The sequence below is a fragment of the Taeniopygia guttata genome, chromosome 37 (genome assembly GCF_048771995.1).
Source record: "Taeniopygia guttata chromosome 37, bTaeGut7.mat, whole genome shotgun sequence".
In the NCBI taxonomy this organism is placed as follows: Eukaryota; Metazoa; Chordata; class Aves; order Passeriformes; family Estrildidae; genus Taeniopygia; species Taeniopygia guttata.
The window spans coordinates 402,120-427,845 of NC_133062.1; the positions used below are offsets into that span (position 1 = coordinate 402,120).

The following is a 25,726-nucleotide window of genomic DNA, read 5'->3' on the forward strand; positions in this document are numbered from 1 at the left end:
AAAAAATTCCCAAAAATCCCAAATTGCCCAAAATTCGCGTTTTTTGCCCCAAATTACTGGTGGAGAAGCCGCTTCTCTTGTGGCAGCGCCTGAACTCGATGTTGAAGTGGGACAGAAAAATCCCAAAAAAATCCCCAAAAAAATCCCAAAAAAACGGCCCTAAAAAATCCCAAAAAATTCCCAAAAATCCCAAATTGCCCAAAATTTGCTTTTTTTGCCCCAAATTCCTACTGGAGAAGCCGCTGGGCTTATGGCAACATGTGAACTCGATGTTGAAGTGGGACAGAAAACCACCCAAAAATCCCCAAAAAACCACAAAAAAACCCCTAAAAACCACCCAAAAAATCCCAAAAAATTCCCAAATTTCCCAAATTGCCCAAAATTCGTGTTTTTTGCCCCAAATTACTGGTGGAGAAGCCGGTTCTCTTGTGGCAGCGCGTGAACTCGATGTTGAAATAGGCCACCAGCGCGTGGACGTAATCGTTGCGCTTCACCTGAAGGCAGAACGGCGCCGTGAAGGTCAACTCCTCCACCTTCACCGTGTAGATGTCCACTTCCTGGGGAGAAAAACGGAGATTTTGGGAAAAATTAAAAAAAATGTGGAAAATCGGTGAAAAAATGGGGAAAATCAGTGAAAAAATGGAGAAAAACGGGTTAAAAATGGCCTGAAATGACCCCAATCCCAACTCCTCCACCTTCACCGTGTAGATGTCCACTTCCTGGGGAGAAAAACCGAGAATTTGGGAAAAATTAAAAAAAATTGTGAAAACCTGGAGGAAATCGGTGAAAAAATGGTGAAAAAATGGTGAAAATCGGTGAAAAAATGGTGAAAATCGGTGAAAAAATGGCTTTAAAATGGAGAAAATGGGGTTAAAAATGGCCTGAAAGGACCCAAAATTAACTCCAAACCAACTCCTCGAATTTCTGGGGAGAAAAACGGAGAATTTGGGGAAAATTATAAAAAATGGTGAAAAAATGGGGAAAATCGGTGAAAAAATGGTGAAAATTGGTGAAAAAATGGCTTTAAAATGGAGAAAATGGGGTTAAAAATGGCCTGAAAGGACCCCAATCCCAGCTCCTCCACCTTCACCGTGTGGATGTCCAATTCCTGGGGAGAAAAACCGAGAATTTGGGAAAAATTATAAAAAATGGTGAAAAAATGGAGAAAATTGGTGAAAAAATGGTGAAAAAATGGTGAAAATCGGTGAAAAAATGGAGAAAATGGGGTTGAAAATGGCCTGAAAGGACCCAAAATCAACCCCAAACCAACTCCTCCACCTTCACCGTGTAGATGTCCACTTCCTGGGGAGAAAAACGGAGATTTTGGGAAAAATGATAAAAAATGGGGAAAATCGGTGAAAAAATGGTGAAAATCGGTGAAAAAATGGTGAAAATCGGTGAAAAAATGGAGAAAATCTGGTTTAAAAATGGCCTGAAAGGACCCAAAATCAACCCCAAACCAGTTCCTCGACTTTCTGGGGAGAAAAACCGAAAATTTGGGAAGAATTATAAAAATGGTGAAAAAATGTGGAAAACCGGTGAAAAAATGGGAAAAATTGGTGGAAAAAATGGGGAAAATGGGGTTAAAAATGGTGAAAAAAAGGGAAAAAAGGGAGAAAATTGGGGAGAAAAAAAATTGGGAATTTTTTTTTTATTTTTTTCTTTTTTAATTTTTGGGCTAATTTTGGGCTAATTTGGGCAATTTTGGGCTACCTCGATGAGGCAGGTGTTGGTGGGGATTTTGGGGATAAATTTGAGATTTTTTGGGATATTTTTTGGTTTTTTTTTATTTTTTGGGTATTTTTCGGTTTTTTTTTTAACTGTCGGAATTTTGGGGCAAATTTGGGGGATTTTGGGCAATTTTGGGCTACCTCAATGAGGCAGGCGTTGGTCGGGATTTTGGGGATAAATTTGAGATTTTTTGGGGGGTTTTTTAGGATATTTTTGGGGTTTTTTCGATTTTTTTGTGATTTTTTTGGGGTTTTTTTTAACGGTTGGAATTTTGGGGCAAATTAGTGGGATTTTGGGCAATTTTGGGCTACCTTGATGAGGCAGGTGTTGGTCGGGATTTTGGGGATAAATCTGAGATTTTTTTGTGGTTTTTTTTCGATTTTTTGGTTATTTTTTGGGTTTTTTTCCCCGTTTTTTTGGGGGTTTTTTAATTTTTGGAATTTTGGGGCAAATTAGTGTGATTTTGGGCAATTTTGGGCTACCTTGATGAGGCAGGCGTTGGTCACCAGCTGCTTGGGGTCCACCACGTCCACCAGGGGCTCTTTGATGGCCACGTCCTTGATGCACGACATGTCGAAGCCGTAGACGTTCTCCCACCCTGGGCAGAAAAAGGCAAAATTTGGGAAAATCAACCAAAAATGGGAAAGTTAAAACCCAAAATAATGGGAAAGTTCCCACCCAAAAAATGGGAAAGTTCCCATGGGAAAATTCCCCAAAAAAGGGGAAATTCCCACCAAAAAATTCCCCAAAAATGGGAAAATTCCCACAAAAAATTCCCCAAAAATGGGAAATTTCCACCAAAAAATCCACCAAAAATGGGAAAGTTCCCACCCAAAAAAATGGGAAAGTTCCCACTGAAAAAAATCCCCCCAAAAACTGGGAAATTTCCACCAAAAAATTCCCCAAAAATGGGAAAATTCCCACTAAACAAACACCAAAAAATGGGAAAATTCCCACCCAAAAAATGGGAAAATTCCCACTAAACAAACACCAAAAAATGGGAAAGTTCCCACCCAAAATTGGGAAAGTTCACACCCAAAAAATGGGAAAGTTCCCACCTAAATAATGGGAAAGTTCCCACTGAAAAAAATACCCCAAAAATGGGGAAATTCACACCAAAAAATCCACCAAAAATGGGAAAATTCCCACTAAACAAACACCAAAAAATGGGAATTCCCACTAAAAAAAATCCAAAAAATGAGAAAATTACCAACAAGAAACCCCAAAAAATGGGAAAATCCCCAAAATTCCCAAAAAATTCCCTGAAAAATCCCCCCCCCAAAAAAATCCTCCAAAATTCCTGGAAATTCCCCAAAAAAATCCTCCAAAAAATCCTCCCAAAGTCCCCCAAAAAATCCCCCAAATAATCCCTGATAAAAACCTCCAAAACCACCCAAAAAACCCCAAAATTCCCCCTAAATCCCCTCAAAATCCTCAAAAAACCCTCTAAAAATTCTCGAAAAAATTCCCGAAAATTTTGGAAAAAATCCCCCAAAAAATCTCCCAAAAAATCCCCTCCAAACCCCCCTCAAAAAAACCTCCAAAAATCCTCAAAAAAATGCCAAAAAATCTTTAAAAAATCCCCAATCCCTCCAAACCCTCTCAAACCCCCCAAAAAAACCTCCAAAAAATACCCCAAAAATCCTCAAAAAATTCCCCAAAAATCTGAAAAAAATCCCCAAAAATCCCCCCAAACCCCCTCAAAATCCCCCCAAAAAAACTCCAAAAATCCTCAAAAAAAAATCCTGAAAATTTTGAAAAAATCCCCAAAAAAATCCCCCAAAAAAACCTCCAAAAAATACCCCAAAAATCCTCAAAAAATTCCCCAAAAATCTGAAAAAAATCCCCAAAAATCCCCCCAAAACCCCTCAAAATCCCCCCAAAAAACCCTCCAAAAATCCTCAGAAAAAAATTCCTGAAAATTTTGAAAAAATCCCCAAAAAAATCTCCCAAAAAATCCCCCCAAATTCCCTCAAAAAAACCTCCAAAAATCCTCAAAATAAATTCCTAAAAAATCTGAAAAAAATCCCCAAAAAATCCCCCCAAACTCCCAAAAAACCTCCAGAAAATACCCCAAAAATCCTCAAAAAATTCCCAAAAAATTCGAAAAAAATCCCCAAAAAATCTGAAAAAAATCCCCAAAAATCCCCCCAAACCCCCAAAAAACTCCAAAAAAACCCCCAAAATCCTCAAAAATAAAAAAACCCGAATTTTCCCAAAAAGCCCCAAATTCATCCCAAATCTCACAGTGGATTTTGTAGTCCTTGTACTGCCGGTCCTCGATGGCCGTGACGTAGAGAGTGGCGCGGTCCGGGAAAATCAGCCCCGACGGGCTCTGGAAAACGGGAAAAATCCAAATTTTAGTGGGGAAAATCCCAAAATTTAATGGGAAAAATCCCAGAAATTAATGGGAATATTCCCAAAATTTAGTGGGAATTATTACAGATTTTATAGGAGAAAATACCAGATTTTATTCTGATTTATTCTGAATTTTATTGGGAAAAATTCCAGGTTTTTATTGGGAAAAATCACAGGTTTTTACAGGGAATATTCCCAAAATTTAATGGGAAAAATCCCAGGTTTTAACGGGAAAAATCCCAGGTTTTTATTGGGAAAAAAATCCCAAAATTAATGGGAATTATCCTGGCTTTTATTGGGAAAAATCCCAGGTTTTTACTGGGGAAAAATCCCAAAATTTATGGGAAAAATCACATCTTTTTTACTGGGAATATTCCCAAAATTTAATGGGAAAAATCCCAGGTTTTATTGGGAAAAATCCCAGGTTTTTACTGGAAAAAAAATCCCAAAATTAATGGGAATTATCCCAGGTTTTATTGGCAAAAATCCCCATTTTTTACTGGGAATATTCCCAAAATTTGATGGGAAAAACCCCGACCTGAAACGGCGCGGTCCGGGAAAATCAGCCCCTGCGGGCTCTGGAAAACGGGAAAATCCCAAATTTTAGTGGGAAAAATCCCAAAATTTAATGGGAAAAATCCCCAAAATTTAATGGGAATATTCCCAAAATTTAGTGGGAAAAATCCCGGGTTTTACCGGGAATTATTCCAGATTTTATTCTGATTTATTCTGAATTTTATTGGGAAAAATCCCGAATTTTATTGGGAAAAATCCCCGGTTTTTACTGGGAAAAAATCCCAAAATTAATGGGAATTATCCCAGGTTTTATTGGGAAAAATCCCAAAATAAATGAGAATTATCCCAGGTTTTATTGGGAAAAATCCCAGGTTTTTACTGAGGAAAAAAATCCCAAAATTATTGGGAAAAATCCCAAAATTTATTGGGAAAAATCCCAGGTTTTATTGGCAAAAATCCCCATTTTTTACTGGGAATATTCCCAAAATTTGATGGGAAAAACCCCGACATGGAACGGCGCGGTCCAGGAAAATCAGCCCCGACGGGCTCTGGAAAACGGGAAAATCCCAAATTTTAGTGGGAAAAATCCCAAAATTTAATGGGAAAAATCCCAGAAATTAATGGGAATATTCCCAAATTTTGGTGGGAAAAATCCCCCAAATTTAATGGGAAAAATCCCCCAATTTAATGGGAAAAATCCCCCAAATTTAATGGGAATTATTACGGATTTTATAGGGGAAAATGCCAGATTTTATTCTGATTTATTCTGAATTTTAGTGGGAAAAATCCCAAGTTTTTACTGGGAATATTCCCAAAATTTAATGGGAAAAATCCCAAAATTAAGTGGGAATTATCCCAGGTTTTATTGGGAAAAATCCCACCTTTTTACCGGGAATATTCCCAAAATTAATGGGAATTATCCCAGGTTTTATTGGGAAAAATCCCAAAATTAATGGGAATTATCCCAGCTTTTATTGGGAAAAATCCCAGGTTTTTACTGGGAATATTCCCAAAATTTAGTGGGAAAAATCCCGGGTTTTAGTGGGAATTATTCCAGATTTTATAGGGAAAATTCCCAGGTTTTATTGTGATTTATTCTGAATTTTATTGGGAAAAGTCACGAATTTTATCGGGAAAAAATCCCGAAATTTAATGGGAAAAATACCAAAATCAAATGGGAAAAATCCCAGGTTTTATTGGGAAAAATCCCAGTTTTTATAGGGAAAAATCCCAAAATTTAATGGGAAAAATCCCGACATGGAATGGCGCAGTCCGGGAAAATCAGCCCCGACGGGCTCTGGAAAACGGGAAAATCCCAAATTTTAGTGGGAAAAATCCCAAAATTTAATGGGAAAAATCCCAGGTTTTATTGGGAAAAATCCCAGGTTTTATTGGGAAAAATCCCAAAATTAAATGGGAATTATCCCAGGTTTTATTGGGAAAAATCCGAGTTTTAGCGGGAAAAATCCCAAAATTAATGGGACTATTCCCAAAATTTGATGGGAAAATCCCCGGCATGGAACGGCGCGGTCCGGGAAAATCAGCCCTGACGGGCTCTGGAAAACGGGAAAAATCCCAAATTTTAGTGGAAAAAATCCCAAATTTTAGTGGGAAAAATCCCAAAATTTAATGGGAAAAATCCCCAAAATTTAGTGGGAAAAATCCCGGGTTTTACCGGGAATTATTTTGAATTTTATTGGGAAAAAATCCCAGATTTTAATAGGAAAAATCCCAGGTTTTATTGGGAAAATTCCCCAATTTTAGCGGGGAAAATTCCAGGTTTTAGTGGGAAAAATCCCAAATTGTAATGGGAAAAATCCCAAAATTAATGGGAATTATCCCTGCTTTTATTGGGAAAAAATCCCAGGTTTTATTGGGAAAAATCCCGGGTTTTTACTGGGAATATTTCCAAAATTTAATGGGAAAAATCCCCACATTTAATGGGAAAAATCCCCACATTTAATGGGAAAAATCCCCCAAATTTAATGGGAAAAATCCCAGGTTTTTACTGGGAATATTCCCAAAATTTAATGGGAAAAATCTCCAAATTTATTGGGAAAAATCCACCAAATTTAATGGGAAAAATCCCCAAATTTATTGGGAAAAATCCCCAACATTTAATGGGAAAAATCCCCAAATTTAATGGGAAAAATCCCCCAAATTTATTGGGAAAAATCCCGGGGTTTACTGGGAATTATTACGGATTTTATAGGGGAAAATACCAGGTTTTATTGTGAATTATTCTGAATTTTATTGGGAAAAATTCCAAATTTTATTGGGAAAAATCCCAGGATTTTACTGGGAAAATTCCCAAAATTTAATGGGAAAAATACCAAAATTAAATGGGAATTATTCTGAATTTTACTGGGAAAAATCCCAAAATTTAATGGGAAAATCCCAGGTTTTCGTGAGAAAAATCCCAGGTTTTATTGGGAATTTTGGGGGAAATACCCCAAATTTTAATGGGAAAAATCCCCCATTTTTTAGGGAATATTCCCGGGGATTTTTGGGGTGAATTCTCTGGATTTTCGGGGTGAATCCCCGGGATTTTTGGGGTGAAATCCTGGGATTTTTAGGGTGAATTAATGGGATTTTAGGTGTGAATTCCCGGGATTTTTGGGGTGAATTCCTGGGATTTTTGGGGTGAATTCCTGGGATTTTTGGGATGAATTTCCAGGATTTTGGGCCGCTTTGGGCTCATTTTCATTTTGATTTTTATTCATAATTCAGATTTTTTAACCCTTTCACGGCACCGCCCGGGGACATTTTTGAGCTCCGGTTCCTGAGGATTTCGGGGAATATTCCCGGGATTTTTGGGGTGAATCCCCGGGATTTTTGGGGTGAATTCCCAGGATTTTTGGGGTGAATTCCCGGGATTTTGGGGTGAATCCTGGGGATTTTTGGGGTAAATTTCCAGGATTTCGGGGAATATTCCCAGGATTTTTGGGGTGAATTTCCAGGATTTTTGGGATGAATTCCCGGGATTTTTGGGGTGAATTCCCGGGATTTTTGGGGTGAATTCCCGGGATTTTTGGGATGAATCCCTGGGATTTTTGGGATGAATTTCCGGGATTTTGGGGCTCTCTGGGTTCATTTTCATTGCTATTTTTATCAACAATTCAGATTTTTTAACCCTTTCAAGGCACCGCTGTGGGACATTTTTGCGCTCCGGTTCCTGAGGATTTCGGGGAATATTCCCGGGACTTTTGGGGTGAACCCCCGGGATTTTTGGGGTGAATTCCCGTGATTTTTGGGGTGAATTTCCAGGATTTTGGGCCACTCTGGGTCCATTTTCATTGCGATTTTTGTCAATAATTCAGATTTTTTAACCCTTTCAAGGCAGCTCCCGGGGACATTTTTGAGCTCCGGTTCCTGAGGATTTTGGGGAACATTCCCGGGATTTTTGGGGTGAATTCCCGGGATTTTGGGGTGAATCCCTGGGATTTCTGGGGTGAATCCCCGGGATTTTTGGGGCTCTCTGGGTGAATTTAAGACCCACATATTTCACATTTTTTAACCCTTTCAAGGCTCCGCTCTGGGACATTTTTGAGCTCCGGTTCCTGAGGATTTGGGGGAATATTCCCGGGATTTTTGGGGTGAATCCCCGGGATTTTGGGGCTCTTTGGGTTCATTTTCATCACGATTTTTGTCTATAATTCAGATTTTTTAACCCTTTCACGGCACCGCTCCGGGACATTTTTGAGCTCCGGTTCCTGGGGATTTCGGGGAATACTCCCGGGATTTTTGGGGTGAACCCCCGGGATTTTTGGGGTGAATTCCTGGGATTTTAGGATGCATTTTCATTGCTATTTTTATCAACAATTCAGATTTTTTAACCCTTTCAAGGCACCACTCCGGGACATTTTTGAGCTCTGGTTCCTGAGGATTTTGGGGAATATTCCCGGGATTTTTGGGGTGAATTCCCGGGATTTTTGGGGTGAATTCCCGGGATTTTTGGGGTGAATCCCCGGGATTTTGGGGCTCTCTGGGTGAATTTAAGACCCACATAATTCAGATTTTTTAACCCTTTCATGGCAGCTCCCGGGGACATTTTTGCGCTCCGGTTCCCGGGGATTTCGGGGAATATTCCCGGGATTTTTGGGATGAATTCCCGGGATTTTTGGGGTGAATCCCCGGGATTTCTGGGGTAAATTCCCGGGATTTTGGGCCACTCTGGGTCCATTTTAATTGCGATTTTTGTCCATAATTCAGATTTTTTAACCCTTTCAAGACACCGCTCCGGGGACATTTTTGCGCTCCGGTTCCCGGGGATTTCAGGGAATATTCCCGGGATTTTTGGGGTGAATCCCCGGGATTTTGGAGCTCTCTGGGTTCATTTTCATTGCGATTTTTGTCAATAATTCAGATTTTTTAACCCTTTCAAGGCACCGCCCGGGGACATTTTTGAGCTCCGGTTCCCGAGGATTTCGGGGAATATTCCCGGGATTTTTGGGGTGAATTCCCGGGAATTTTTGGGGTGAATCCCCGGGATTTTTGGGGTGAATTCCCGGGATTTTAGGATGCATTTTCATTGCTATTTTTATCAACAATTCAGATTTTTTAACCCTTTCAAGGCACCGCCCGGGGACATTTTTGCGCTCCGGTTCCTGGGGATTTCGGGGAATATTCCCGGGATTTTTGGGGTGAATCCCCGGGATTTTTGGGGTGAATCCCTGGGATTTTGGTCTCTCTGGGTTTTCATTGTGATTTTTGTCCATAATTCAGATTTTTTAACCCTTTCAAGGCACCGCTGTGGGACATTTTTGCGCTCCGGTTCCTGAGGATTTCGGGGAATATTCCCGGGATTTTTGGGGTGAATCCCCGGGATTTTTGGGGTGAATTCCCGGGATTTTGGGGCTCACCAGCCACTTGTCGCGGGCGTAGATGACGGTGTTGAGCATGGACTCGTAGAAGAGGCAGTAGCCCATCCACTCGCTGATGATGATGTCGACCTTCTCCACCGGCAGCTCCACCTCCTCCACCTTCCCCTTGATGATGGAAACCACTGGAAAAACGGGAAAAAATGGAAAATCACGGAATTACGGGGTTAGGGGGGGTACAGGGAATTTTTTGGGGTTTTTTGGGGGGGTTTTAGAGGGGTTTGGGGGATTTTTTGAGGTTTTTTGGGGATTTTTTAGGGTTTTTGGTGGTTTTTAGGTTTTTTTTTGGGAATTTTTTAGAGGTTTATGGGGTTCATTTGGGGGATTTTTTGAGGTTTTTTGGGGGGGTTTCAGAGGGTTTTTTTGGGGGATTTTTCGAGGGTTTTTTTGGGGGATTTTTAGACATTTTCTGTTTTTTGGTTTTTTTTTGTGTGTGTTTATGGGATTTTTAGAGTTTTTTTGGGGATTTTTGGAAGTTTTTTTGGGATTTTTAGAGTTTTTTTTTAGAGGTTTTTTGGAGTTTTTTAGAGATTTTTTGGGATTTTTTAGAGATTTTTGGTGGTTTTTACAGGTCTTTTTGGGATTTTTTTAGAGGTTTATGGGGTTCATTTGGGGGATTTTTGGGGTTTTTTTTGGGATTTTTTTAGAGGTTTTTTGGGGGGTTTTTAGAGGGTTTTTGAGGATTTTTTAGGGGTTTTTTGGGAATTTTTTAGGGATTTTTGATGGTATTTCAGGGTTTTTTTTTGGGGGATTTTTTAGAGGTTTATGGGGTTCATTTGGGGGATTTTTTTGGGTTTTTTTTTGGGATTTTTTTAGAGGTTTTTGGGGGGATTTTTAGATGTTTTTTGGGGATTTTTAGGGGTTTTTTGGGGGATTTTTTTGAGGTTTATGGGGTTCATTTGGGGGATTTTTTCAGGGTATTTTTTTGAGTTTTCTTTGGGGTTTTTAGAGGTTTTTTGGGGGTTTTTTTAGAGGTTTTTTTGAGGGGTTTTTAGAGGTTTTCTGGGGTTTTTTTTAGTGTGTGTTTTTTGGGATTTTTAGATGTTTTTTAGGGATTTTTGCTGGTTTTTTAGGTATTTTTTGGGAATTTTTTAAAGGTTTATGGGGTTCATTTGGGGGATTTTTAGATTTTTTTAGAGTTTTTTTTATTTTTAGAGGTTTTTTGGGGTTTTTTAGAGATTTTTTGGGCGATTTTTTAGAGATGTTTGGTGTTTTTTTACGGTTTTTTTGGGATTTTTTTTAGAGTTTTATGGGGTTCATTTGGGGGAGGTTTTGAGGGGTTTTTTGGGTTTTCTTTGGGATTTTTACAGGTTTTTTGGTGTTTTTTAGAGGTTTTTGGGGGATTTTTTAGAGATTTTTGGTGGTTTTTAGGGTTTTTTTGGGATTTTTTTAGAGGTTTATGGGGTTCGTTTGGGGGATTTTTTGGGGGTTTTTTTTTATTTTTGTGAGGTTTCTTTGGGGATTTTTTGAGGTTTCTTTAGAGTTTTTTTTTAAGGGATTTTTTTGAGAATTTTTTTTTTTCTTGAGATTTTTAAAAAAATCTTTAGAGGTTTTTGGTGGATTCTTGGGGGATGTTTTTGTGATTTTTTTTGGGTTTTTTTGGGGGGGAGATTTTTTAGAGGTTTTTTGGGGAGATTTTTTTGGGATTTTGGGGAGATTTTTTAGGGATTTATTGGGGGTTATTTTGGGGTGATTCTGGGGCATTTTGGGGCTCTCACCGTGGTCCAGTTTGTTGGCCTTGACGATCTTGACGGCGTAGTCGGAGATGCTGGAGCACTCGATCTGGGGGAGGGGTGTCAGTGACCCCAAAATCCCCAAAATCCACCCCAAAATCCACCCCAAAAACCCAAAATCCATCCTAGGCACCCCAGGGACCCCAAAATCACCAAAAATCCACCCCAAAACCCCCAAAATACAACCCAAAATCACCAAAATCCACCCCAAAATCCACCCCAAAAACCCCAAATCTATCCTAGGCACCCCCTGGGACCCCAAAATCACCAAAAATCCACCCTAAAAATGCCAAAATCCACCCCAAAAATCCCAAAGTACAACCCAAAACCTATAAAATCCACCCCAAAACCCTAAAATCCATCCCAGGCACCACCTGGGACACCAAAATCACCAAAAATCCACCCAAAAAACCCCAAAATCTAACTCAAAATCCCCAAAATCCATCCTAGGTACCCCCTGAGACCCCAAAATTACCAAAATCCACCCCAAAAACCCCAAAATCCATCCTAGACACTCCCTGGGACCCCAAAATCACCAAAATTCGCCCCAAAACCACCAAAATCCAACCCAAAATCCACAAAATCCACCCCAAAAACGCCAAATCCATCCCAGACACCCCCTGGGACCCAAAACTGCCCCAAACTCTCCCCAAAACTGCCCAAAATGACACAAACTGCCCCAAAATTACACAAAATTACACAAAGTGACCCAAAATCGCCCAAATTTACCCCAATAACTCTCCTGGCCCCGGCTTTAGCAGCGAACATGCAGAGGATCCCGGTGCCACTGCCCACGTCCAGCACCAAACCAGCCCCAAACTGACCCAAAACTGTCCCAAATTTCCCCCAAACTGACCCAAAATGACCCAAATTCCCCCCAAAACTGCCCAAAATCCCAAAATCGCCCAATTTTACCCCAATAACTCTCCTGGCCCCGGCCTTGGCAGCGAACATGCAGAGGATGCCCCTGACAGGACCCCAAAACTGACCCAAAACTGCCCCAAACTGACAAAAAATGACACAAAACGGACCCAAAATGACCCAAATTTTTCCCAAAACTGCCCAAAATGACCCAAAATCGCCCAATTTTACCCCAATAACTCTCCTGGCCCCGGCCTTGGCAGCGAACATGCAGAGGATGCCCCTGACAGGACCCCAAAAGTGCCCCAAAAGGACCCAAATTCCCCCCAAACTGCCCCAAACTGACACAAAATGACACAAAATGACCCAAAATCGCCCAAATTTACCCCAATAACTCTCCTGGCCCCGGCCTTGGCAGCGAACATGCAGAGGATGCCCCTGACAGGACCCCAAAACTGCCCCAAAAATGCCCCAAAAGTGCCCCAAAATGACACAAAACTGCCCCAAAACGACCCAAAATTGTACCAAATTTCCCCAAAATTGCCCAAAATCCCAAAATCGCCCAATTTTACCCCAATAACTCTCCTGGCCCCGGCCTTGGCAGCGAACATGCAGAGGATGCCCCTGACAGGACCCCAAAAGTGCCCCAAAACTGCCCCAAAACTGACAAAAAATGACACAAAACGGACCCAAAATGACCCAAATTCCCCCCAAAAGTGCCCAAAATCCCAAAATTGCCCAAATTTACCCCAATAACTCTCCTGGCCCCGGCTTTAGCAGCGAACATGCAGAGGATGGCCCTGACAGGACCCAAAAGTGCCCCAAAATGACCCGAATTCCCCCCAAAATCACCCAAATTTTTCCCAAAACTGCCCAAAATGACCCAAAATCGCCCAAATTTACCCCAATAACTCTCCTGGCCCCGGCTTTAGCAGCGAACATGCAGAGGATGCCCCTGACAGGACCCCAAAAGTGCCCCAAAAGTGCCTCAAACCTGCCCCAAACCAGCCCCAAAATGACCCAAATTCCCCCTAAACTGACTCAAACTGACCCAAAAATGACCCAAAATGACACAAACTGACCCAAAATGACCCAAAATCGCCCAAATTTACCCCAATAACTCTCCTGGCCCCGGCCTTGGCAGCGAACATGCAGAGGATGCCCCTGACAGGACCCCAAAAGTGCCCCAAAACTGCCCCAAACTGACCCAAAATGACCCAAAATTGTACCAAATTCCCCCAAAATGACACAAAATGACACAAAATGACCCAAAATCGCCCAAATTTACCCCAATAACTCTCCTGGCCCCAGCTTTGGCAGCGAACATGCAGAGGATGCCCCTGACAGGAACCCAAAAGTGCCCCAAAAGTGCCCCAAAACTGCCCCAAACTGACCCGAATTCCCCCCAAAATGACCCAAATTCCCCCCAAAACTGCCCAAAATCCCAAAATCGCCCAATTTTACCCCAATAACTCTCCTGGCCCCGGCTTTAGCAGCGAACATGCAGAGGATGCCCCTGACAGGAGCCCAAAACTGACCCAAAACTGCCCCAAACTGACCCAAAACTGACCCAAAATGACACAAAACTGCCCCAAAATTACCCAAATTCCCCCCAAAACTGCCCAAAATCCCAAAATCGCCCAAATTTACCCCAATAACTCTCCTGGCCCCGGCCTTGGCAGCGAACATGCAGAGGATGCCCCTGACAGGACCCCAAAAGTGCCCCAAAAGTGCCTCAAACCTGCCCCAAAATGGCCCAAAATTGTACCAAATTCCCCCAAAATGACCCAAAATGACCCAAAATCGCCCAAATTTACCCCAATAACTCTCCTGGCCCCAGCTTTAGCAGCGAACATGCAGAGGATGCCCCTGACAGGACCCCAAAACTGACCCAAAACTGACCCAAACCAGCCCTAAATGGACCCAAACCAGCCCCAAACTGACCCAAAATGACCCAAATTTTTCCCAAAACTGCCCAAAATGACCCAAAATCGCCCAAATTTACCCCAATAACTCTCCTGGCGCCGGCTTTAGCAGCGAACATGCAGAGGATGCCCCTGACAGGACCCCAAAAGTGCCCCAAAACTGCCCCAAAATGACCCGAATTCCCCCCAAAATGACCCAAATTACCTCTAAACTGACCCAAAATGACCCAAAATGACACAAAATGACCCAAAATCGCCCAAATTTACCCCAATAACTCTCCTGGCGCCGGCCTTGGCAGCGAACATGCAGAGGGTGCCCCTGACAGGACCCCAAAACTGCCCCAAAACTGCCTCAAACTGACCCAAAACTGCCCCAAATTCCCCCCAAACTGACCCAAAATGACCCAAAATGACACAAACTGCCCCAAAATGACCCAAAATCCCCAAAATTTACCCCAATAACTCTCCTGGCCCCGGCTTTGGCAGCGAACATGCAGAGGATCCCGGTGCCACTGCCCACGTCCAGCACCAAACCAGCCCCAAAATGACCCAAAACTGTCCCAAATTCCCCTCAAACTGACCCAAAATGACCCAAATTTTTCCCAAAACTGCCCAAAATCCCAAAATCGCCCAAATTTACCCCAATAACTCTCCTGGCCCCGGCCTTGGCAGCGAACATGCAGAGGATGCCCCTGACAGGACCCCAAAACTGCCCCAAAAGTGACCCAAAACTGCTCTAAACTGCCCCAAACTGAGCCGAATTTCCCCCAAACTGCCCCAAATGACACAAACTGACCCAAAATGACCCAAAATCGCCCAATTTTACCCCAATAACTCTCCTGGCCCCGGCCTTGGCAGCCAACATGCAGAGGATGCCCCTGACAGGACCCCAAAACTGCCCCAAAATGACCCAAAACTGCCCCAAAATGACACAAAATGACACAAACTGACCCAAAACTGCCCAAAATGACCCAAAATCGCCCAATTTTACCCCAATAACTCTCCTGGCCCCGGCCTTGGCAGCGAACATGCAGAGGATGCCCCTGACAGGACCCCAAAAGTGCCTCAAACCTGCCCCAAACTGACCCAAAACTGACCCAAAATGACACAAAACTGCCCCAAAATGACCCAAAGTGACCCAAAATCGCCCAAAGTGACCCAAAATCGCCCAAATTTACCCCAATAACTCTCCTGGCCCCGGCCTTGGCAGCGAACATGCAGAGGATGCCCCTGACAGGACCCCAAAAGTGCCCCAAAACTGCCCCAAAACTGACAAAAAATGACACAAAACGGACCCAAAATGACCCAAATTCCGCCCAAAATGACCCAAAATCCCAAAATCGCCCAAATTTACCCCAATAACTCTCCTGGCCCCAGCTTTAGCAGCGAACATGCAGAGGATGCCCCTGACAGGACCCCAAAACTGCCCCAAAACTGCCCCAAAATGACCCGAATTCCCCCCAAAATGACACAAATTGACCCAAAATGACTCAAAATGACACAAAATGACCCAAAATCGCCCAAATTTACCCCAATAACTCTCCTGGCCCCGGCCTTGGCAGCGAACATGCAGAGGATCCCGGTGCCGCTGCCCACGTCCAGCACCACTTTGTCCTTGAAGAGGTGTCGGTTGTGGAACATGGAGTTGCGGTAGGTCAGCGTCCTCACCTCGTCCTTCAGCATCTCCTTTTTGGGGGAAAAAGGCCAAAAATTAGTTGGGAAATACCAAAAATCAGATGGGGTTTGAGGGGTTAAAAAAAAAGGCAAAAATCCCGGTGAAATCGGATGAAATTCCTAAAAAATAGCAGGAAATTTCGGCAAAATTTGGTGATTTCTGCTCAAAATTGTCCCTAAAATCCCATCCCAGAACCCCAAAAACCAGCTGGGATTTGAGGGGTTAAAAAACCCCACGGAATTCCCAGTGAAATTGGATCAAATTCCTAAAAAATCGGATGAAATTCCTAAAAAATTGGATGAAATTCCTAAAAAATCGGACAAAATTCCGGCAAAATTTGGTGATTTTTGCTAAAAATTGTCCCTAAAATCCCATCCCAGAACCCCAAAAACCAGCTGGGATTTAAGGAGTTAAAAACACCCCGAAATTCCCAGAGAAATCAGATGAAATTCCTAAAAAATCGGATGAAATTCCTAAAAAATCGGAGGAAATTCTGGCAAAATTTGGTGATTTCTGCTCAAAATTGTCCCTAAAATCCCATCCCAGAACCCCAAAAATCAACTGGGATTTGAGGGGTTAAAAAAAAAAACACCTGAATTCCCAGCAAAATTGGATGAAATTCCTAAAAAATCAGATGAAATTCCTAAAAAATCAGATGAAATTCCTAAAAAATAGGATGAAATTCCTAAAAAATCAGATGAAATTCCTAAAAAATAGGATGAAATTCCTAAAAAATCGGAGGAAATTTCGGCAAAATTTGGTGATTTCTGCTCAAAATCGTCCCTAAAATCCCGCCCCAAAAATCACCGGGGGAACCCCAAAATTTGGGTGAATTTCAGGTGATTTCAGGCGGATTTTGGGTCAATTTTGGCTGTTTTTGGTACCTTCTGGACACCAAATTTGGTATAGAATTCAAACTCAGCCAAAATCCCCCCTAAAAACCCCAAAAAATCAAAAATCCCCTTTAAATCCCCCCAAAACCCCTGAGGATGGATTTTGATGTAATTTTGGGTTAATTTCAGGTAATTTTTGGTTAATTTCAGATTATTTTGGGTGGATTTTGGGAGTTTTTGGTACCTTATGGATGCTGAAGCGGGCACAGGACCCAAACCCGGCGAAAATCCCCCCAAAAATCCCCTTTAAATCCCCCCAAAACCCCTCAGGATGGATTTTTATGTAATTTTGAGTTAATTTCAGGTAATTTTTGGTTCATTTCAGATTATTTTGGCTGGATTTTGGGTTAATTTCAGATGCTTTTGGGTCAATTTTGGCTGTTTTTGGTACCTCTTGGACACCAAATTTGGTATAGAATTCAAACTCAGCCAAAATCCCCCAAAAATCCCCTTTAAACCCCCCAAAACCCCTCAGGATGGATTTTGATGTAATTTTGGGTTAATTTCAGGTAATTTTTGGTTCATTTCCGATTATTTTGGCTGGATTTTGGGTGAATTTCAGGTGATTTCGGGTGGATTTGGGGCATTTTTGGTACCTCGTGGATGTTGAAGTGGGCACAGGACCCAAACCCGGCCAAAATCCCCCCAAAAATCCCCTTTAAATCCCCCCAAAACCCCTGGGGATGGATTTTGATGCAATTTTGAGTTAATTTCGGGTGATTTTGGGTGAATTTCAGGTGATTTTGGGTTAATTTCAGGTGATTTTGGGAGGATTTGGGGCATTTTTGGTACCTTGTGGATGCTGAAATGGGCACAGGACCCAAACCCAGCCAAAATCCCCCCAAAAATCCCCCCCAAATCCCCTTTAAACCGCCCCAGGATGGATTTGGGGCAGATTTTTGGGTGAATTTGGGGCGGATTTGGGGTTTTTACCTCGTGGATGCCGAAGTGGGCACAGGACCCAAACCCAGCCAAAATCCCCCCAAAAATCCCCCCAAAATCCCCTTTAATCCTCCCAAAACCCCTCAGGATGGATTTTTATGTAATTCTGAGTTAATTTCAGGTAATTTTGGGTTAATTTCAGATTATTTTGGCTGGATTTTGGGTTAATTTCAGGTGATTTTGGGTGGATTTTGGGAGTTTTTGGTACCTTATGGATGCTGAAGTGGGCACAGGACCCAAACCAGCCAAAATCCCCCCAAAAATCCCCTTTAATCCCCCCAAAACCCCTCAGGATGAATTTTGATGTAATTTTGGGTTAATTTCAGGTGATTTTAGGTTAATTTCAGATGATTTTGGGTGAATTTCAGGTGATTTTGGGTCAATTTTGGCTGTTTTTGGTACCTCCTGGACACCAAATTTGGTATAGAATTCAAACTCAGCCAAAATCCCCCCAAAAATCCCCTTTAAATCCCCCCAAAACCCCTCAGGATGAATTTTGATGTAATTTTGAGTTAATTTCAGGTAATTTTTGGTTCATTTCAGATTATTCTGGGTGGATTTTGGGTGGATTTTGGGAGTTTTTGGTACCTTATGGATGCTGAAGTGGGCACAGGACCCAAACCCGGCCAAAATCCCCCCAAAAATCCCGTTTAAATCCCCCCAAAACCCCTCAGGATAGATTTTAATGTAATTCTGAGTTAATTTCAGGTAATTTTTGGTTCATTTCAGATTATTTTGGCTGGATTTTGGGTTAATTTCAGGTGATTTTGGGTGGATTTGGGGCATTTTTGGTACCTTATGGATGCTGAAGTGGGCACAGGACCCAAACCCGGCCAAAATCCCCCCAAAAATCCCCCCAAAATCCCCTTTAAACTGCCCCAGGATGGGTTTGGGGAGGATTTGGGGCAGTTTTTGGGGCAGATTTGGGGTTTTTACCTCGTGGATGCCGAAGTGGGCGTAGGAGTCGAAGTAATAATCTTTGGAGGTCATGTCCTCGGCCGAGGGTTTGGCGCTGCCCTCGGGGGGCGGGCACGACACCTGGGGGGCACAGAGGGGCTGGGGGCGTCACAAACACACAAATCCCACTGAAATCCCGTTAAAAACATCCAAATCTGACACAAATCCCACCCAAATCCCATTAAAAACACCCAAATCCCACACAAATCCCACTGAAATCCCGTTAAAAACACAAAAATTTCACACAAATCCCACTGAAATCCCGTTAAAAACACCGAAATCTTATTAAAAACACCAAAATCCCACACAAATCCCACTGAAATCCCGTTAAAAACACTCAAATCCCACTGAAATCCCGTTAAAACCACAAAAATTTCACCCAAGTCCCACTGAAATCCCGTTAAAAAACACAAAAATCCCACTGAAATCCCATTAAAAAACCAAAAAATTCACCCAAATCCCACACAAATCCTGTTAAAAACACTGAAATCCCATTAAAAACACACAAATCCCACTGAAATCCCGTTAAAAACACACAAATCCCACTGAAATCCCGTTAAAAATACCCAAATCCCACTGAAATCCCGTTAAAAATACACAAATTTCACCCAAATCCCACACAAATCCTGTTAAAAACACTGAAATCCCATTAAAAACACCCAAATCCCATTAAAAACAAAGAAATCCCACAGAAATCCCATCAAAAACCAAAAAATTTCACCCAAATCCCATTAAAAACACCAAAATCCCACACAAATCCCATTAAAAACACACAAATCCCACTGAAATCCCGTTAAAAATACACAAATCCCACTGAAATCCCGTTAAAAAACACACAAATCCCACACAAATCCTGTTAAAAATACACAAATCCCACTGAAATCCCCTTAAAAACACACAAATCCCACACAAATCCTGTTAAAAACACTCAAATCCCACCCAAAAACCACCCAAATCCCTTTAAAAACACCAAAATCCCACACAAATCCCACTGAAATCCCGTTAAAAACACACAAATCCCACTAAAATCCCATTAAAAACACCCAAATCCCACCCAAAAACCACCCAAATCCCATTAAAAACACTGAAATTCCACCCAAATCCCACTAAAATCCCATTAAAAACACCCAAATCCCACTGAAATTCCATTAAAAACACCAAAATCCCACCAAAATCCCACTGAAATTCCATGGAAATCCCACCTAAATCCCATTGAAATCCCACTAAAATCCTATTAAAAACCGAAATCCCATCCAAATCCCACTGAAATTCCATGGAAATCCCATTAAAAACACCAAAATCCCATTGAAATCCCATTAAAATCACCAAAATCCCATAAAATCCCATTATTTTGCAATTTTCCCCCCCCCCAGAATTTTGTGGGGTTTTCTGGATTTTGGGGCCGGATTTGGGGTTTTTTTCCCCCAAATTTTTGGGTTTTCCCCCAGAATTTCGGATTTTCACAGATTTGGGGTTTTTTGGGGCTGGATTTGGGGGTTTTCCCCTGAATTTTGAATTTTCACAGATTTGGGTTTTTTGGGGCTGGATTTGGGTTTTTTCCCAGATTTGGGGGTTTTTGGGGCTGGATTTGGGGTTTTTTCTACCCAGAATTTTGGGTTTTTCCCAGATTTTGGGGCTGGATTTGGGGTTTTTTCCCCCTGAATTTTGGATTTTTTTCCCAGATTTTGAGGTTTTTGGGGTCTGAATTTTTATTTTTTCCCAGATTTGGGGGGTTTTGGGGCTGGATTTGGGGTTTTTTTTCCCCTGAATTTTGAATTTTCCCGGATTTGGGTTTTTTTGGGGCTGGATTTGGGTTTTTTCCCCCAGAATTTCGGCTTTTTCCCAGATTTCGATGTTTTTGTGGCTGGATTTATATTTTTTCCCAGATTTGGGGTGTTTTTTGGGTTGGATTTGGGGTTTTTCAGGAATATTTACTTCCTCCCGAGGCGGCCGCAGGCTCATCCCGTTAGCCAGGGTGGCTACAAAATTCTGGGGAAAGAGGAACGAGACACGTCACCGGGCACCCCAAAAACGGGGTGGGGCACCCCAAAATTAGGGTTTTGTGGCCAAAAATGGGGTTTGGGACCCCAAAAATGGGGTGGGGGACCCCAAAATTGGGGTTTTGAGGCCAAAAATGGGGTTTGGGACCCCAAAATTGGGGTTTTGAGACCAAAAACGGGGTGGGGGACCCCAAAACTGGGGCTGGGGGAGGCTAAAAATGGGGTAGGATCCCAAAAAATTTGGTGGGGGACCCCAAAAATGGGGTGAGGGACCCCAAAAATTGGATGGGGGAATCCTAAAATGGGGTTTTGAGGCCAAAAATGGGGTTTGGGACCCCAAAATTGGGGCTGGGGGAGCCTAAAAATGGGGTGGGGGACCCCAAAAATGGGGTTTTGAGGGCAAAAATGGGGTTTGGGACCCCAAAAATGGGGTGGGGGACCCTAAAATTGGGGTTTTGAGGCCAAAAATGGGGTTTGGGACCCCAAAAATGGGGTGGGGGACCCTAAAATTGGGGTTTTGAGGCCAAAAATGGGGTTTGGGACCCCAAAAATGGGGTGGGGCACCCCACAAATGGGGTGAGGGACCCCAAAAATGGGGTTGGGGGACCCCAAAACGGGGTGAGGGACCCCAAAATTGGGGCTGGGGGAGCCTAAAAATGGGGTGACCCCAAAAATGGGGTGAGGGACCCCAAAAATGGGGTTTGGGACCCCAGAATTGGGGTTTGGGACCCCAAAATTGGGGTTTTGAGGCCAAAAATTGGGTGGAGGAGCCTAAAAATGGGGTGGGATCCGTAAAATGGGGTGGGGGACCCTAAAATTGGAGTTTTGAGGCCAAAAATGGGGTTTGGGACCCCAAAATTGGGGTTTTGAGGCCAAAAATGAGGTTTGGGACCCCAAAAATTGGATGGGGGAATCCTAAAATAGGGTTTTGAGGCAAAAAATGGGGTTTGGGACCCCAAAATTGGGGTTTGGGACCCCAAAATTGGGGCTGGGGGAAGCTAAAAATGGGGTGGGATCCCTAAAATGGGGTGGGGGACCCCAAAATCGGGATGAGGGACCCCAAAAATGGGGTGGGGGACCCTAAAATTGGGGTTTTGAGGCCAAAAATGGGGTGAGGGACCCCAAAATTGGAATTTGGGACCTCAAAATTGGGGCTGGGGGAGCTTAAAAATGGGGTGGGATCCCTAAAATGGGGTGGGGGACCCCAAAATTGGGGTGGGGGACCCCAGAAATGGGGTGGGGGACCCCAGAAATGGGGTGGGGGACCCCAAAATTGGGGTTTTGAGGCCAAAAATGGGGTTTGGACCCCAAAATTGGGGTTTTGAGGCCAAAAATGGGGTTTGGGACCCCAAAATTGGGGCTGGGGGAGCGGAAAATTGGGGTGGGATCCCTAAAATGGGGTGGGGGACCCCAAAAACGGCGTGAGGGACCCCAAAGATTGGATGGGGGAATCCTAAAATGGGGTTTTGAGGCCAAAAATGGGGTTTGGGACCCCAAAATTGGGGCTGAGGGAGTCTAAAAACGGGGTGGGGGACCCTAAAATTGGGGTTTTGAGGCCAAAAATGGGGTTTGGGACACCAAAAATGGGGTTTTGAGGCCAAAAATGGGGTTTGGGACCCCAAAATTGGGGTTTGGGACCCCAAAAATGGGGTGTGGGACCCCAAAAATTGGATGGGGGAATCCTAAAATGGGGTTTTGAGGCCAAAAATGGGGTTTGGGACCCCAAAAATGGGGTTTGGGACCCCAAAATTGGGGTTTTGAGGCCAAAAATGGGGTTTGGGACCCCAAAAATGGGGCGGGGGACCCCAAAATTGGGGTTTTGAGGCCAAAAATGGGGTTTGGGACCCCAAAAATAGGGCTGGGGGTCCCTAAAATGGGGTTGGGGTCCCCAAAATTGGGGTTGGGGGACCCTAAATTGGGGGTGGGGGGGTGGGAGGGGCTCTTGGGGGGTCACGACCCCAATTTTGGGGGGCAGAGGGGATTTAGGGGGGTCCAGGCCCCAAATTTTGGCGGTTTAGGGGGGTCAGGACCAAAATTTGGGGTGACTTTGAGGATTTGGGGGGGCTGAAAACCCAAATTTTGGGGTCCCTGAGGATTTTGGGGGGTCCCTGACCCAAAATTTTGGGGTCCCTGATGATTCTGGGGGTCCCTGACCCAAAGTTTTGGGGTCCCTGATGATTTTGGGGGGTCCCAGTCCCAAAATTTTGGGGTCCCTGAAGATTTGGGGGGTCCCTGACCCAAAATTTTGGGGTCCCTGATGATTTTGTGGGTCCCAGACCCAAAATGTCATTAAAAAAATCCCAAATTTTCACTAAAAACCACAAAATCTCACAAAAAACCCCAAAATCTCACAAAAAACCCTAAATCCTCATTAAAATCCCCCAAAATTTCATTAAAATCCCCCAAAATTTTGTAACAAACCCCAAAATTTCACTAAAAACCCCAAATCCGCACTAAAACCCCCGAATTTCATTAAAGAACACCAAAATTTCATTAAAACCCTCAAACCCTCACTAAAACACCCAAAATTTCAATAAACCCCCCAAATCTCACAAAAAAACCCCATAATTTCACTAAAAAACCCCAGAATTTAATTAAACCCTGCAAACCCTCACTAAAAACCCCAAAATTTCATTAAAATCCCCAAACCCTCACTAAAAAACCCCAAAATCTCATTAAAAAACCCCAAAATCTCACTAAAAACCCCAAACCCTCACTAAAAACCCCAAAACCTCTTTAAAGTCCCCCAAAATTCCATAAAAATCCCCAAACCCTCACTACAGACCCCAAATCCTCATTAAAGCCCCCAAACCTCATTAAAATCCCCCAAAATGTCATTAAAAACCCAAAATCTCAATAAAACCCCCAAAATTTCATTAAAAACCCCAAAATTTCATAAAAAACCCCAAACCCTCATTAAAAACCTCTCAGAGCCCCTCAGAGCCCCAAAAATTCATTAAAAACCCCAAAAATTCATTAAAAACCTCAAACCCTCATTAAAAACCCCTCAGCCCCCTCAGAGCCCCAAAATTTCATTAAAAAACCCCAAAATTTCATAAAAAACCCCAAAATTTCATAAAAAACCTCAAACTCTCATTAAAAACCCCTCAGAGCCCCAAAATTTCACAAAAAAACCCCCAAATTTCATTAAAAACCCCCAAAATTCATAAAAAAACCTCAAAACCTCATTAAAAACCCCTCAGCCCCCTCAGAGTCTCCCTCATCCCTCAGAGCCCCTCAGAGCCCCTGAGGGCCCCTCAGAGCCGCCCCCATCCCTCAGAGCCCCTCAGAGCCCCAAAATTTCATTAAAAAACCCCAAAATTTCATTAAAAACCCCAGAATTTCATTAAAAACCCCAAAATTTCATAAAAAAACTCAAAACCTCCTTAAAAACCCCTCAGCCCCCTCAGAGCTCCTCTTATCCCTCAGAGCCCCTCAGAGCCCCTGAGGGCCCCTCAGAACCACCCCCCATCCCTCAGAACCCCAAAATTTCATTAAAAACCCCCAAAATTTCATTAAAAACCCCAAAATTTAACTAAAACCCCCAAAATTTCATAAAAAACCTCAAAACCTCACTAAAAACCCCTCAGCCCCCTTAAAGCCACCCTCATCCCTCAGAGCCCCTCAGAGCCCTGAGGGCCCCTCAGAGCCCCCCCCCAATCCCTGAGGGTCCCTCAGAGCCCCAAAATCTCATTAAAAAACCCCCAAAATTTCATTAAAAACTCCAAAATTTCATAAAAAACCTCAAAACCTCATTAAAAACCCCTCAGCCCCCTCAGAGTCCCCCTCATCCCTCAGAGCCCCTCAGCGCCCCCCGCCATCCCTGAGGGTCCCTCAGAGCCCCAAAATTTCATTAAAAACCCCAAAATTTCATTAAAAACCCCCAAAATTTCATTAAAAAACCCAAAATTTCATAAAAAACCCTCAAAACCTCACTAAAAACCCCTCAGCCCCCTCAGAGTCCCCCTCAGAGCCCTCAGCGCCCCCCCCCATCCCTGAGGGCCCCTCAGAGCCGCCCCCCATCTCTCAGAGCCCCAAAATTTCATTTAAAAACCCCCAAAATTTAATTAAAACCCCCTAAGTTTCATTAAAAACCCCAAAATTTTATTAAAAACCCCAGAATTTCATAAAAAAACTCAAAACCTAATTAAAAACCACTCAGCCCCCTCAGAGCCCCTCTCATCCCTCAGAGCCCCTCAGAGCCGCCCCCATCCCTCAGAGCCCCTCAGAGCCCCAAAATTTCATTAAAAACCCCAAAATTTCCTTAAAAACCCCAAAAATTCATAAAAAAACCTCAAAATCCCATTAAAAACCCCTCAGCCCCCTCAGGGCTCCCCTCAGAGCTCCTCAGCCTCCCCCCATCCCTGAGGGCCCCTCAGAGCCGCCCCCCATCCCTCAGAGCCCCAAAATTTCATTTAAAACCCCCAAAATTTCATTAAAAACCCCCAAAATTTAACTAAAACCCCCAAAATTTAATAAAAACCCCCAAACCCTCATTAGGAACCCCTCAGCCCCCTCAGAGCCCCCCCTACCCCTGAGGGCCCCTCAGAGCCGCCCCCCATCCCTCAGAGCACCCCCCCCCCAATCCACGAGGCCCCCTCAGCGCCCTCCCCGCGCCTCCCCCGCCGCTCCCGGGGCCGTTTCCCGCCTCTCCGGGCCCACTTTTCCCTCAGGCCCGGCGGTTCCCGCCCGGTACCGGCGGTTCCCGCGCCGTTACCGCCGCTCTCACCTCCATGGTGCAATTGGCCGCCTCCGCCATCTTGTGAGCGCCAGCAGCGGCCCTCACCGCCCCGGCCTTTTATAGCGGGGGCGGGGCCTCCGCCGGCCCCCCGCGCGGCTCCTCATTGGCCGCAGCTTCCCGCTCGACGCGTTATGATTGGACAGAGCTAACGCCAATCAGGGTTAACCCACCCCCCGCAGCGCTGATTGGGCGGGAGGGTTGTCAGTCATGGGTGGAAGGGAAGCCACGCCCACGAGGCGGTGCGGAGGGGCGGTGCTGCACGCTGATTGGGTGGGGGAGGTGTCAATCAGAAAGCCACGCCCACTGCGCAGCGCCGCCTAGCGGCCGGAGCGATCGTGGTAAATTCCGCCTTAAAACGCCAAAAAATCCCCAAAAAAACCCAAAAAAATCCCCCAAAGCTTCAAAAAATCCCCAAATCCCCCCAATATCCCAAAATGTCCTAAAATTCCCCAAAGCCTCCTAAAATCCCCCAAATCCCCCCAATCCTGAAATGTCCTGAAGTCCCCAAAACCCC

General features: G+C 43.7%; 1 protein-coding gene across 4 annotated transcripts in view; it reads right to left on the reverse strand.

Moving 5' to 3' along the window:
* The window catches only part of PRMT1 (protein arginine methyltransferase 1), a 31,150-nt gene extending 5,812 nt beyond the window's left edge, over positions 1 to 25,338 (reverse strand). Inside the window, exons 1-9 of one of the 4 annotated variants that reach the window (XM_041713015.2) lie at positions 25,201 to 25,266; positions 20,407 to 20,460; positions 18,451 to 18,552; positions 15,535 to 15,690; positions 11,204 to 11,267; positions 9,468 to 9,610; positions 3,979 to 4,066; positions 2,214 to 2,329; positions 407 to 557 (exon numbers count right to left, since the gene is read on the reverse strand). In XM_041713015.2, the coding sequence (XP_041568949.2) occupies positions 407 to 557; positions 2,214 to 2,329; positions 3,979 to 4,066; positions 9,468 to 9,610; positions 11,204 to 11,267; positions 15,535 to 15,690; positions 18,451 to 18,552; positions 20,407 to 20,460; positions 25,201 to 25,230 (904 nt within the window). In that variant the 5' untranslated portion in view covers positions 25,231 to 25,266. Of the gene's footprint in view, positions 1 to 406; positions 558 to 2,213; positions 2,330 to 3,978; positions 4,067 to 9,467; positions 9,611 to 11,203; positions 11,268 to 15,534; positions 15,691 to 18,450; positions 18,571 to 20,406; positions 20,461 to 25,200 lie in introns of all 4 variants that reach the window. The other 3 variants (XM_041713013.2, XM_041713016.2, XM_041713017.2) reach the window with 3 other exon arrangements.
* Positions 25,339 to 25,726: the final 388 nt, after the last annotated feature.